This window comes from Rhinolophus ferrumequinum, chromosome 12, assembly GCF_004115265.2.
Source record: "Rhinolophus ferrumequinum isolate MPI-CBG mRhiFer1 chromosome 12, mRhiFer1_v1.p, whole genome shotgun sequence".
Lineage (NCBI taxonomy): Eukaryota > Metazoa > Chordata > Mammalia > Chiroptera > Rhinolophidae > Rhinolophus > Rhinolophus ferrumequinum.
The window spans coordinates 55033175-55046686 of record NC_046295.1 but is presented as its reverse complement, the minus strand read 5'-3'; the positions used below and the strand labels follow the sequence as shown (position 1 = coordinate 55046686).

At 45.2% G+C, this 13512-nt stretch overlaps 1 protein-coding gene across 1 annotated transcript in view; it reads right to left on the bottom strand.

Moving 5' to 3' along the window:
- GALNT12 (polypeptide N-acetylgalactosaminyltransferase 12) overlaps positions 1–13294 on the bottom strand; it is a 33018-nt gene extending 19724 nt beyond the window's left edge. Inside the window, exon 1 of the mRNA XM_033123915.1 lies at positions 12868–13294. Coding sequence (XP_032979806.1) covers positions 12868–13232 — 365 coding nt within the window. The 5' untranslated portion in view covers positions 13233–13294. The remainder of the gene's footprint in view (positions 1–12867) is intronic.
- Positions 13295–13512: the final 218 nt, after the last annotated feature.

Here is a 13512-nt window from a genome sequence, read left to right as displayed (position 1 = left end):
ATCTGTCCACTCCTTTCCAATCCCACTGCCAGGCCTTTGCTCAGATTGTGCCCTCTGCCTGGAATGACCTTCCCTTCTCCTCTACTTGGCAAGCGGTCTGTCCTCTTTCAAGAACAACTCAACTCTATTCTCCTCAGGGAAGGCCCTGGGACCCCGCCTGGGGCAGAGGCTCCCCGGACTCCTCCCCGGACTCCTCGATTCTCCTCCAGCACTTCATCCAAGCCTCCATTTCAGCACTTGTCATTCACGTGGTCTGGTTACTCACGGCCCACTTGAGTCTCTCCCTACCTTCTCCCAGCATCTTCCCTACACTTCATCCCAGCAGCGTCTATGGGAATAGGAAATAATATGATGGGGTCTTCTAGTGCCCCGCCCCCATGTTCCACTGTAAATCCCAGCAGATTCTAAGAAAGATTCTAAAATGACACCCAATAAAAGGAATACCAGAAGGACCAGGGTTTGAACGCTGGGCTGGAAATTCAAGAAAAGGATGAATGCTGAAGACCCGCCAAGCTACAGGCAGAAAGGGGCGGCCTTCCAGACAATATGAGTGGCAGATCAAAGAGATGGAGAACCAAGCAGGATAAGGGGTGAAACTAACATCTACTAACTACCTGCCATACGCCAGGCACCATACCCATGGGCCATTATCAGTCGGTCACCAAATATTTTCTGATGGCCTACTACATTCCAGATAGGCAAAACCTCTGCTCCCACAGAGCTTACATTTAGGGGGATAATAATCAAGTAAGAAAACATCAATAATTTTAGAAAGGGATTATACTACGAACAAAATGAGGGTGACGAAACAGCAAGTATAAAGGGGAGCAGGGAGAGAGAAGGGGAGCAACCACAGAACAGGTCATCAGGTAGGGCTTCTCAGAGGAGGTGACATTTAGGATGAGACCCGAATAATGAGGGACCAAATCCCACAAAAAGCCAAGGAAGGGCCCTTTGTGTATACAACTTATTGTTTTGTAGTTTTTTTCCTTTTATCTTTTTATAAAAAATTTCAAACATGTTAAAAATGGAGAGAATACTATAAGAAACTCCTGTGTACCTTTTACCTGACTTCAACAATTCTCAACACCTGGTCAATCTTGATTCAACTATGTCCTCACCCACTTCCCCATCGCAGATTATTTTTAAGCAAAATTCAGCATATCACAGTGTCCATAAACATTTCGATGCATATCTCTAAGAGATAAGGATTCTTGTTTTATAATAAATACAATATCATTGTGACACCTTAAAAACTAAGCAATTCCTCAGTGCTATCATATCCCCGGTCTACAATGAAAGTTAAGAGCCTAATGGTTGGAAGACATGCCATTCTTTCATGAACCAATAAGACAGACAAATAACCATAGAAAGCACTGATTTTAAGACACATCCTAACTTTAGAAATGTTTCAATATTTTTGTCAAACAGTGCCTTGGAATCGATGAAATGGGGCACTTTATTTAACTCTCACAACCGCTTCCTATGTTAGTATTTATTGTTTCCATTTTGAAGCTAAGGCTCAGAGAGGTGGAGTAACTTGGGCAGTTCAGAGGGCCTGTGAGCGTGTCCGTGTGGGCATGGCTGAGAAACGTGTGCCAGGGAGCTTGCCACGGGTCTTGTCATCTTGCTCCTTTTACCCCCCAGGAGGCTCAGGTGGGCCATTGGAATCTAAATAAATCCTTACAAGCACATCTCCCCGCCAAGCCCTCCCTCCTACCTGACGTGGGCAATTTCTTCTCTCCTCCCTCTCAGGGTCTTCCAAGGAGCTCCAGGTCCCTTTTCCTAAATGCCGGGACAGCTTCTGCAGCAGCGAAAGCTCTGCCGTCACTGGGGTGGCTTTTCCACATGAACTGGTTTATCTAAGACAGGGGTGTCCAAACTTTTTTCAAGGTTTTTCACCAAGCGCCATATGCGGTAAAACACACACACAGCCGGGCCACTCACTCGAGGTGAAGTATGTATTGCCTCACCTGGTTTATTTAAGTAAACTAGATATATTTTTGGAATTCGCTGCGGACCAATTAAAAATGGATCGCAGGCCGCAGTTGGCCCGCGTGCCGCAGTGTGGACACCCCTGATCTAAGAGTCTCTGAGAGAGGGGCTTGCTCTTCACAGCTGCCTTTACATTCTCTCCTTGCTGCATCCAGAGGCCCAGCTCTGAGCACCTGAGGAAAAATCAGACAAGGCTGGAAGCATGCCAGCTCTGGTGTCCTGAAGTAACAGGGCAGCCCCACCTGCCCCAATCAGTGGGACCTGAAGCCTTGGATGCCATGAGCTTCCAGTTCACGGAAGCAGGGACTTAGCACTGTCCTCCACAGGGGGGAGTCCAGCCTACACAGCAGGGGAGGAGAATTAGGCTTTGTCTTTTGAAGGGAAGGATATCAAAAAGTTGTGCGTGTTTTAAAACCACCACACATGAACAGAACGCAGCAGAAGAGACAGTATGTGACTTCTAAGACCAGGTCATGAGACACTGAGGTTTTCTCTTTTTTCCCTCCCATGGACCATCCGTTCTGGACAAGCGAAGCCACCCTGCAGTGAGGATAGACAAGTGGCCTAATGAGAGGTCTACATGGCAGAACTGATGCATCTGACCAACAGCCAGCACAAACTTTCCAGCGTGGGATGTGCCTTCTTCAAAGCAGACCCTCCAGCCCCAATCAAGCCTTGAGATGATGAAAGCCCCTCGGTGGCATTTTGACTGTGATCTCATGACAGACCCCCAAGCCAGATCCACCAGCTAAGCCATACCCAAATTCCTGACCCACAGAAATGATGTGAAATAACAAATGTTTATTGTTGTTTTAAGTCACGAAGTTTTGTGGTAATACATACACTGAAATAAATCACAAGGAAACTCTCAGCCCAAACTAAGAGATATTTTATAAACCAATAGGCCTATACTCTTAAAAACTTCAGTGTCTCGGGAGACAATGAAAGGCTGGGGAACTGTTTCAGCCAGGAGACTAAAGAGACATGACAACTAAGTGTCATACTTGATTCTTGATTGGATACCACATCAGGAAGAAAAAAGTTGGGATAGTTGGAAAAATCCAATATTGTATAAATTTCCTGAGGTTTGATAATTGCATCATGGTATCATGACACAATATCCTTGTTCTTCGAAAATACATACAGACGTAACAAAGAATAAAAAACTATTATCTCTGTAACATACTCTTGGATGTGTATATTACTACAGTATTCATATAGAAAGAACATATGTCATGAGTAGACCTAGGTAAAGGATATATAGGAGTGTGTTTGCTATTCTTGCAAATTTCCTCTAGGTTTGAATTTTTCAAAATTAAAAGTCTAATACAAAAAGAAGAAAAAAATTTAAGGTTGCAAGGGGTCTACCCAAATACCAAGCTGGTTCTGATCCATGGATATGTACCCAATCTTAGAGACCCTGACAAAGGCCTTCTCTTATCTCATTTTTTTCTTCTCCCACCAAAGCAGCTGCCCTCCTCCAAATATGTTATAGCAAATGGAAAACATACACATGCATAAAATTATTAATAAGTGTCTGGATTTCATAAGCCTCTGAAAACTAGATGGGGTGCAGAGAAAAGTATATAACCCACTACAAGCATCAGAAAGAATTAATTGCTTATACTACATGGAAAAAAAAATGCGTTTTTGTAAAACCTAAAAATAAAGATTTTTTTATCTTTTAAAAAAAGTTAAAGGTAAAATTCAGTTTCAAACATACAGATCCAAAGAGAAATGAGTGAAAATAAGGATGATGAAGTGAGGTTTTCAAAAATGAAGTTTATTCAACTTAAAGAACTGTCCTTTAGTGTGAAATCACATCCCCACTGTTTTGGATTAAAATTTATTTCTTCTTATGACGAGAATAAGTAGGAAGGCGGAAAAAGCTTTCCTCGACCAAATCAAGTTGGGACCATATGTCAGCCCCTCCTCAGTATTTTTGTTTAAGTGTTTTCACTACTCTGGGACAACCCAAAGCCCGAGACCACTGTTCTCAAATGTCTAGGTGGGCTCTCTATTTGTGTCCCCTTAAACCACAAGAACACCGGGTACCCCTTTGGTAACTTATACTCAGAGCTTTACAATGTTCCTCTTCTCTTTGCTCTCATATCAATACATCTAAGAATTTCTCACCTAAGGAAATAATCAGAAATACCCTGAAGGAGGCTTGCCATAAAAACCTTTCCTGGTAACATTATTTATGATAGCAAAAAGCTGTAAACAATTTCAACGTCAAAAACAAATATTTCAATAAAGTGTAGCATGACCACATGAAGAAAAGCCCCATGGCCACCCAAAAACCCATTTTCAGAGGATATGTAACCATAAAAGAGAATGACCACATTATAATGTTAAATCAGAAAAAGAGGATGAAAATCCATACAGCATTATACCAATTCTATACACAATGTGTATGTGCACGCTCATAAACAATAAACAATAGAAAGAAATATGCCAAAATGTTAACAATGGGGATCTCTGAGTAGTGGGATAAACACTGATTCTTAATTCTTCATATTCTTCTGCATTCTAAAATTGTTCTACAATAAACCTGAATTATTTTTATAATCACAAAGAAAGATTATTTTTAAAAGCCGGATCATATTTCTTTAGCTCCCCATAACAAATGCCTTCATCAAACAATAATTTAATATTCTGGCCTCTTTTTCTTGGCCTGATAGCGTTTCTTTCTTTCTTTAAAACATCCCTTAAAGGCATTCTCCTTCATAACATTCAATGTATCCTTCTGCAATGTCTCTAAGCTTGCTTTCAGGAAAAATACTTTACCCTTTTCCTGACTGTGCATCCTTCAATTAGAGAAGGACCACTATGCATTACTCCGGGTTCCACTTCTGCCTAGGGGATAAAAGGAAGCTCAGAGCAAAAGTCTCCACTAAATCAGAGAATTTCCCTAACTTTCTGGTATAATCCATGTGCTTTGTGAAGGCAGGGGCTGAATGGTGTTTTGTTCTGGATTGTCGGCATGTCTTTTACTGTACCTGGTAATAACAGTAACATATATTGAGTGCTTACTACACGATACGCAGTGTGCTAAGCATTTTACATGCATTGTTCCATTTGACCTTCAAAACAATTTTATTGAGTGGTACTCTCCATTAGCACAACACACGTCTAGGTAGTATCTGGATACGAGCGTCTATGTAGTATCTAGATACGAATGAATGGGTGTGATAAATGCCTCTGGTCTTTTACCTTTGCATTCAGGTGATCACAAAAATGTCTTTAAAAAGTGAAAATTCATATCCTTTGTAGAACAGGCCAGGGAGGTCCTAACATCTATGGGTATGTTTTACCTTCCCCAGATTCCTTTCTCCTTTCTTCTCCTTACTGCACTTTGATTTCTTTCAGGAACCACGCCTCCCGGACTCTCAATTTGTGTGGTTTCGGCAGGGCTAAACACACACACATATATATACACACACATACACATACATACACATGTGTATACACACAAGTGTATACTTACACATGTACACACCCCCCACTGGGAAGGTCACATGCCCCAGGCCTGAAAAATCAACACTTTCCTGATGACATCAGTTTATTCTCTGAATCCATGGCCCAGAACAATCTGGACACAGTTCTCATCACAGACTTTTCTGTGATAGACGTCAATATACTTTCTTTTATATTTAAATCAGTTTGCCTTGGGTTTTCAGTCACTTTCAACCAAAAGAATCCTGACTAGTAGAAAAATAACTATTTTTTAAGTGAATGTAGGACTTCCACTTCTGGCAATATGGAAAATTAAAATGTCTGGGGAAACCCTCCTGGACACTCAAAAAATTCTTGATAAAATACTTTAAAAAAATCTCTTAGGGGCATCCAGTTTTGGGTACCCCCTCTCGTAAGAGAGCTGTACTTTCGCTTTAATAAAAATCTTTGCTCCTCTACCTCTCCAAAACAAAAACAACAAAAACAAAAACCCTTTTAAATGCATGTCTTAGCTTACAGAAAAGTAACAGACATCCTCGGAGTCCAGAAAATATGAATCTAGATTTTAGAGTTATCAGACACAGAGCCTAAAATAAGTATGCTGAATACGCTTAAATAAATAAAAGAGGACCTCAAATGAATGACAAAGAAACAGAAGGACAAGCAAATTTAACTCAGTATAGACATCTCACAGCAATGGTGCAAGCCAGGGGACGATGGAGTATCATGTTCAAATGCCAACCTATTAACCTAGAATTATATACCCAACAAAACTATCTTCCAAGAAAAAGAGCAAAAGAAAAACATTTTCTGATAAATAAAACTGAATATTTACAACAATAACCTTCACCACAGTAATTAGTGCATGGTAAATCTCAGGAAGCAGAAAAAGAACCTTAGAAAAGTCTCTAAGATCCAAAGACCACTCTTTAGAAAAAAAATGATGGGCAGAAAATATGGGCCACTTGTGGTTAAATGCAAACAAACAAACATTGCATTTTTCAAATGTGTGGGTTAGAAAAGCGAGACAGAATTAAAAGACTGGAGTAAAACGGCATACAAATTGGGGCGGAGGTGATTAACGTCAAGGCCTTCCAAGATCGATAATTTCTGATTGACTCTAGACCTTGTTGATTTACATATGTGCTTTCAAACTTACCACTAAAGATTAGAAATACAGATAGTCCCCAAATTAAGCCCCAACTTAACAGTTCAACTTATGCTTTTTCAGTTCTATGATGGTGAGAAAGCAATATGCATTCAGTAGACACTGTACTTCAAATTTTGAATTTTGATTTTTTCCTGGGCTAGTGATATGCAATACAAGATGCTCTCATGATGCTGGACGGCAGCAGTGAGATGATTTTGCCCAAGTGTAGCCTAATGTAAATGTTCTGAGCATGTTTAAGGTAGGCTAGGCTAAGCTATGAGCATATTTTCGAAATACAATATTTTCAACTTACAATGATGGGGACATAACTCCATTGTAAGTTGTGGACCATCTGTAGATAAATAATATAACTGCCAAATTAGTAGAGAGAGAAAAATGGAATGAAAAGGGGGGTAAAACCTCCATTAACTCAAAAGGCAGCATAAAAAAAGGAAGGGTAAAACACATAGAAAAAGCATAACAAATAGAAAGCATAAAATAAGATGGTATAATCAAATCCTAAAGAATTAATACGCACAATGAATACAAACGGACATAACTATCTAGTTAAAGTCAAAGACTGTCAGTATGGAATTTTTTTTTAAAATAACACAAAATCTAACAACATGCTATTGAGAGACACAGGTAAAACATAAGGAGACAGAGTGAAAGTAAAAGGATGGAAAAAGGTATCATGAAAATACTAACCAAAACTGAACATGTTCTAGGCCTAAAGTATTGATTCAAAGAAAGGGTGTCACTCTGCAGCCAAAAGGTAGGTCTAATAAGAATAAAATATCCTGCAGTTTGAAGTCTTGTTGGGTAAGCAAAAGAAATATCTAACCTCCACATCATGTGTGATGTTTTTCCAAAGATAATCTTGTTATCAGAACAGACAAGCAGGCTACACACCTTTCTACAAAAAGCTAACCAACTCCCTCCTGCCAGCCCCAGCAAAACATACTGTTTTCCCCCTCCAAATCAATACATGACTTTTATTGCATCTTTAAAATATCACAAATAAGTCTGAGGAATCACTCAACATCTTGGTGTTTCTGTAGCTGGACAACTTAGATCTTTCATCAGCCTGCTGAACTGTTACTTTTTCAGAAACATATATACCATCCAAAACTTTTTCTGATATCCTTTTTCTTAACTTTTGTGGTTTGTTGAATCAAAGCAGCTGAATTTGATACAAGTTCGAGATCATTTCCTTCAAGAATTAATTCATCTTTCTGGGCTTGAGATACTGAACAAGCAACACCTGACCTCATCCGAACCCTGTGGATGTATTTTTCACCCAAGAAATTTCAGATTTCAACAAGAGGATCATTCTCCTGAATAACGACGTTGATGGGGAAGTGAGCACACACAGACCTCATCTTGTAACGGAAGCCCCATGTAGTAACACCTTTGATGGTGCTCTGTACACGACCACAGAGAGTGCGAACAGTAGCCAGTTCCTTTCTATTTCCCCACCGTTTGTTAACCCGGAGCCTCTTCTTTTTCCTTCCAAGGAGACTGAGTTCTCCACGGATGTAATTGCAGTCCCTCCGCAGGGTGCTTCTGGGGCCCTTCCCAACAACTGTGCATCCCTTCAGAGTGACGTCCACATTTTCTGGAATGTCCATTGTCTGACTGCTGAGAAATGCTAACCAACTCCCTCCTGCCAGCCCCAGCAAAACACACTTTTTTTCACAGACATGCTGGGGTCTAACACCAAGTCTGGAGGAGTTAGAGCCAACACTCCAAAGTGTCTCTACCGTTCTCGCCCTATCTAAAAGTGACCTCCTGAGCAGATATGGTACCAAGGCCTGCAGATGCCAGGAAAAACCAAGCCAAATGATCCCTTAAGAGCTCCCAACTCCCTGCCTATGGTAATAGATTTAGCCACTGTACAGCAAGTCCTCATTTCACATCTATAGGTTCTGTGACTTTAAGCAAAACTACGTATAACAAAACCAGTGTTACCACAGGCTCATTGATAAAAACAAGAGTTAAGTTCCTACAGCATCTCATCAACATTAAAACAAAATGACATTTAAAAAAATGACATAAAAAAAAATACGTGTGACATTTAAAAAAAGGACATTATTCGAGGAACTGCTGTAATGTAAAGACTTCGGTTAAAAACGTGTGTGGGCCTATGTACATACTCATGTTTCAGTAAGTAAAACATACCCATATGTATATATCTGTGGGGACAGAGTCCCAGAGAGCAGTTTCCAGGCTCTCGGCCTCACGTGGAAAGGTGCTAGCTCACTCAGTTATTAGATGGCCACCAGCTGTAATCAGATGGCCATCTGCTGTGGCTGGGTGGCCATCAATTGTTACTGGTTAGCCATTAGCCACTAATATAACCGGCGTGACTATGCTAGGGGGTTGATTGGTTGGCAAAGAAGCAGATGGCGAATTGCGGCTAGCAAGTGGGGTTAGCAAGCATGGGTGGTGGACTGCGGATTGTGTGGATCCTACTTCCTGTGTCTCGCCTAGCCGCCAGCGAGACTGGGGTGCAGGAAGAACCCTGTTGGCGGATGTTTGCTTTTGTGTCTAAACCAGCTGCTATCAAGAATATAGTGGTATGACTCCCCTATCTATGGCTCCGTTGTTGTTCCTTTTTTGGCCTCACCATATTCTGTGTCCACCTGCCGAGAGCAGGAGCTGAGAACCTGCATGACACATGGCGCAGTGAGCAGGGTACGGCATCGGCCAGAATCCCCAAAGGGGTAATGGAGCAGTTTATATGTATGAAAGCTCAGTTTCGCGAGCAGGGTATGGTGCCGGCCAGAACTCTCTGAAGGACGGTGGAGCAGTTTGTGTGTATGAACACTCAGTCTCAGGAAGACCAGGAGGAGTGGTGCTGGGAGCAGGAGAAGACGTGGACGGTTCTCCAACCAGCATAAGCCGGAGAAAGCGAAGGTCATTGAGGCTCTGTTGGCTAGGGAGTGCTTACTGAGGCAGCCCCGATGCGGGACTTGTAGTCCCAGGAGAAAACGGCTGCTGAGTCCTCAGTGGAGGATGCGGGTGAGGTCAAGGTCGTCCCTCACCCCCAGGGTGGGGAGGACTTGGAGCCCTCGTCCTGCAGAGAGGACACACATTGTGAGGCCAACACACAACCCTGGCGAATGACTGTGGACTATGGGGAATTGCCTTCCATCCCTAATTTGATGGACTGCTTGACTGTTTGCTTGGTAACGTACCACCATGTGGTGGAACAGGCAGATGTTTGCTTCCTGAGTCTCAACCGACCACCATTGAGAATATGTAAGCAGCTTGGTTGTGAGCCACTATTGTTCCAGCATGGTGCCCTGAAAAACCCTGGCTTTGCCCAGGAAGTCGGCTGTGCCCAGAAAGACTGGTGGTACCCTGAGAAACCCTGGCTGTGCCCAGGATATTGCATCCATCTCCAGGTTCCTCGCATAGGGTCCCTCGTGGAAGACGGTTGTGACATAGATTGTGAGGCGAGACCCTGGAGGGGTAGAGTGTGGGGACAGAGTCCCAGAGAGCAGTTTCCAGGCTCTTGATCTCACATGGAAAGGTGCTGGCTCGGGTAGTAGATGGCCATCAACTGTGACTAGTAGACCATCAGCTGTAACCAGTGAGCCATTAGCCACTAATACAGCTGCCATGGCTACGCTGGCAAGGGAGTTGTTTGGTTGGCAGAGAAGCACGGATTGCAGCTAGCAAGTGGGGTTGGTTGGGAGAAAAGTGGACGGCAGATTGCGCATCGTGTGGAGCCTGCTTCCTGCATCTCCAACGCAGCCGCCAGCGAGAATATAGTGGTCTGACTCCCCTACCCACGGCTCCGTGGGTGTTCCTTTTTGGCCTCACCATGTCCTGCGTTCTTGTGTGGGGAGCGGGAGCTGAGACCCTGCGTGACAATATCTTTCAAAATCTATTTCTATACCTGGAAAAATCTAGGCTACATAGCAAAATGTTAATAGTGGTTCTCCCCCAGGTGGTAGGTTTATGGGTGATTTTTATTGTTTTATTTTTTGCTTCTCTGTAATTGCTAATATTTCTAGAGTGAACGTGTATTGTTTTTATAATTAAAATAGATACATAATTGCCTCCCCCCCCCAAAAGGGAGGAGGGATACAAGTTCTGGATTCTCTTTCAGCTCTGCCCAGATCTGCCTGTTAACTCGGCTTTTCCTCTCAGGTTTCTGAAAGCTGCCTCAGGGCCTTCCCCTCCTGTGACATTCAAGGATCTTAACCACCCCTCCGCTTCTTAATTAGAGTCCCAGGACCAACCCTCCCACCCCCTCCCACCCCGACTGTGAACTCATAATCTGCCATTCCGGTTTCTCAGGCTAAATCCCAAAACCCTGATTACATCCTCAGACCTCTGTGAACTATTAAAATCATAAAAGTGAGACTCCATAAAAAGCCCTGATACTACTGGCCACACCAAAGTTACGCCTCAAGGCCTGGCCCGACTGAGAGCAACACAGATCAAGCTCACTTTTCTCTCCAGCAAGGCAAGAGTAACCCAACAGGCCTTGCTGCGGGAATTAAAGGCAGGAAGCATTCATAGTCCTTATCAAGCTGCGTTGGGATTAACTTCCCAGGGTCAATGCCACAGCAGGATATATAAGCAAATCTTGATAGGACACAGGGCAGCTGTGTCACCATGGAGACGGGATACCATAAGCCCCACAGGTCATCCACAGTGTTTCAAAGCGATTTCACAACTTGGAACAAAAGAGGAAGTTGGAACCCAGAAAAGAAAAACTTGACAACCAATCCCTGCATGACTCTTAAAAGTGACGTTCTGAGTATATTGTTGGCAAAAGGGAAGGGAGGAAAAACCATTTAGAACTGAGTACACAGTGTGCTCCCAGGTGTTAGGTGTTTTATTAATTCCTAGGTTGTGTTATTTCTACTCATTCCCTGTTTTGCAGATAGGGACACAGGCTCAGAAAGTCTAGATAGCTTGCCTAAAATCACAGAGCTGATGAGCAAGCGCCAGGATTGTATATCACATGGGCTGGGTTTCACCCCTGAAAGCTTCCCCTTGACTCAGTGGGCACTCTTGGGAGTTTCCAGGACATAAACCTGCATTCAGCGCCATTTGGCTGAAGTGGGGGGACTGCTACCAACCCCAACAAACAAACTTCTCAAAAAGATTAACAGTGAAAATGCCTCAGGCAAAAGTATGAGGCTAGGGAAGAGTGGATCCCCAAAACAGAGAGGCGCAAGTCTATCCAAACTTTGCAGAGGTAGGGTCTCCTAGGCATTCATGCTCTCTGGCCAAGGACCCACAGAGCAAGTCCTTCAACTCCTGAAAGCAGCACAGTGCCAAGGGGGCCAGGAGAGTCACAGTCCCCCCAAGTTCCACTATTTTCTAGCTGTCACCTGTCCTATTTCCACACCTGTAAATCAGAAAAGACAAGGCTCAGGGAGGAGTGACAGGTGCCTGGTGCTGTGTACACAGCAAGGCTGCCCTGCTGGCTCCTCTGGCCCCCTTTCTGAGCCCTCTCTTCCTCAGTCTTTAAGGAGGGGCTGAAGAAGCGACCTGGAAGATCCCTACTAATGGAGGAAAGGAGGCCTGCCAGCTTGTTCCCTTCTCACCTAGGCAGTGGGCACAACACTCCCAGTGAGCAGCTCCAGTAGGAATTAGGCCTTTGATCACACAGACTCCGAGCCTGCACCACCCACAGGAGTGAGGTGGGCTGGAGCACTGCCAGAAGGAGCCCTTCCCACCCGGCGCTCCTTCCTGCCTTCCTCCTCTGCTCAGGTGTGAGGGAAGGAGACTTGCCGCCTGTGACGTGGCCTTCCAGCCACCTTTCACCTCACCTGCTCAGGACACCCTCCGTTCTGGTTCATTCATAGGCCCAGGCGCAAAGATGAGTGATTGGAGCCTGTCTGGAACCCCAGGAGTCCTTAGCTTCACCAAGGCAGGGTGCTATGGGGCCCAGGAAGGGAACCCAAAGGGGGGGTCTCATTTTAAACCCGTCTGCTTAGCCTCAACCCGTACTTTTCGGGACCCAACGACAGACCTTCTCAAGGGGTAGGGAGCCAGGAGACCACCTAGGAACAAATTTGTCAATTGCTGACATTTTCTATTTTCAGTTTTTTAAAACTTTCTCGCGTCCCTCCCCCCATATGAACTCCTCCACTGCCATCTCCGGAGAAAGACTAAATGAGTCGCGCGATCCCCAGGTATCTGGAAACCCCACTTCCACCCGCCACTTCACAGATACAAAACCTGAGGCCCGGGGACTCGGCGGGCAGGTCTCCTCCCGCCACCTGCGGACTCACAGCGGGTTCCAGCGCTCCGGCAGGCGGCGGTGCAGCGAGATGCGGTCGCTAAGGTAAATGTTGATCTGGTGCAGCCGCAAGCTCTCCTCCTGCAGCCGCAGCTCCTCGCCCTCCAGCTGCAGTCGCACCGCCTCGCCCCGCGCTCCCAGAGCGTCCTCGGGCACCGGAGGCCGCGGCAGGACCGGGTCGCGCCGGCCGGATCGCCTGGTGCGCGGGGTTTCGGGTTCAGCTGCCCTGGCCCCGCGCTGCGCCCGCAGCACCGAGCCCAGCGCGACCATCGCCAGCAGCGCCAGCAGCACCAGCAGCGACTCCCGGCCGCGCCGCAGCCCCCGTGGGCAGCGCCGCCGCACCGCGTACCCCCACATGCGCCCGCCAGCCGCTGCCAGCGCTAGGCGCGCCCCGAGGCTGCAGCGCAGCCCGGGACCCGGATCCCGGAACCGCAGCACCGCCCCGCCTCCGGCCCGCCCCACCTGCGCACCGCCCCCTTCCCACCCAGCCGGCGCGTTGGACCGCGGCCCCCACGTCGCCGAGGGTGGCTGTTCTTTACCTTGGCCCCACGTGGGACTTGCGCCTTCCTGGTTGGGCTGTATGCATTATTAAAAAGATAACGGCGTAAAACCTTTAGCTCAACACCTGGCATATCGT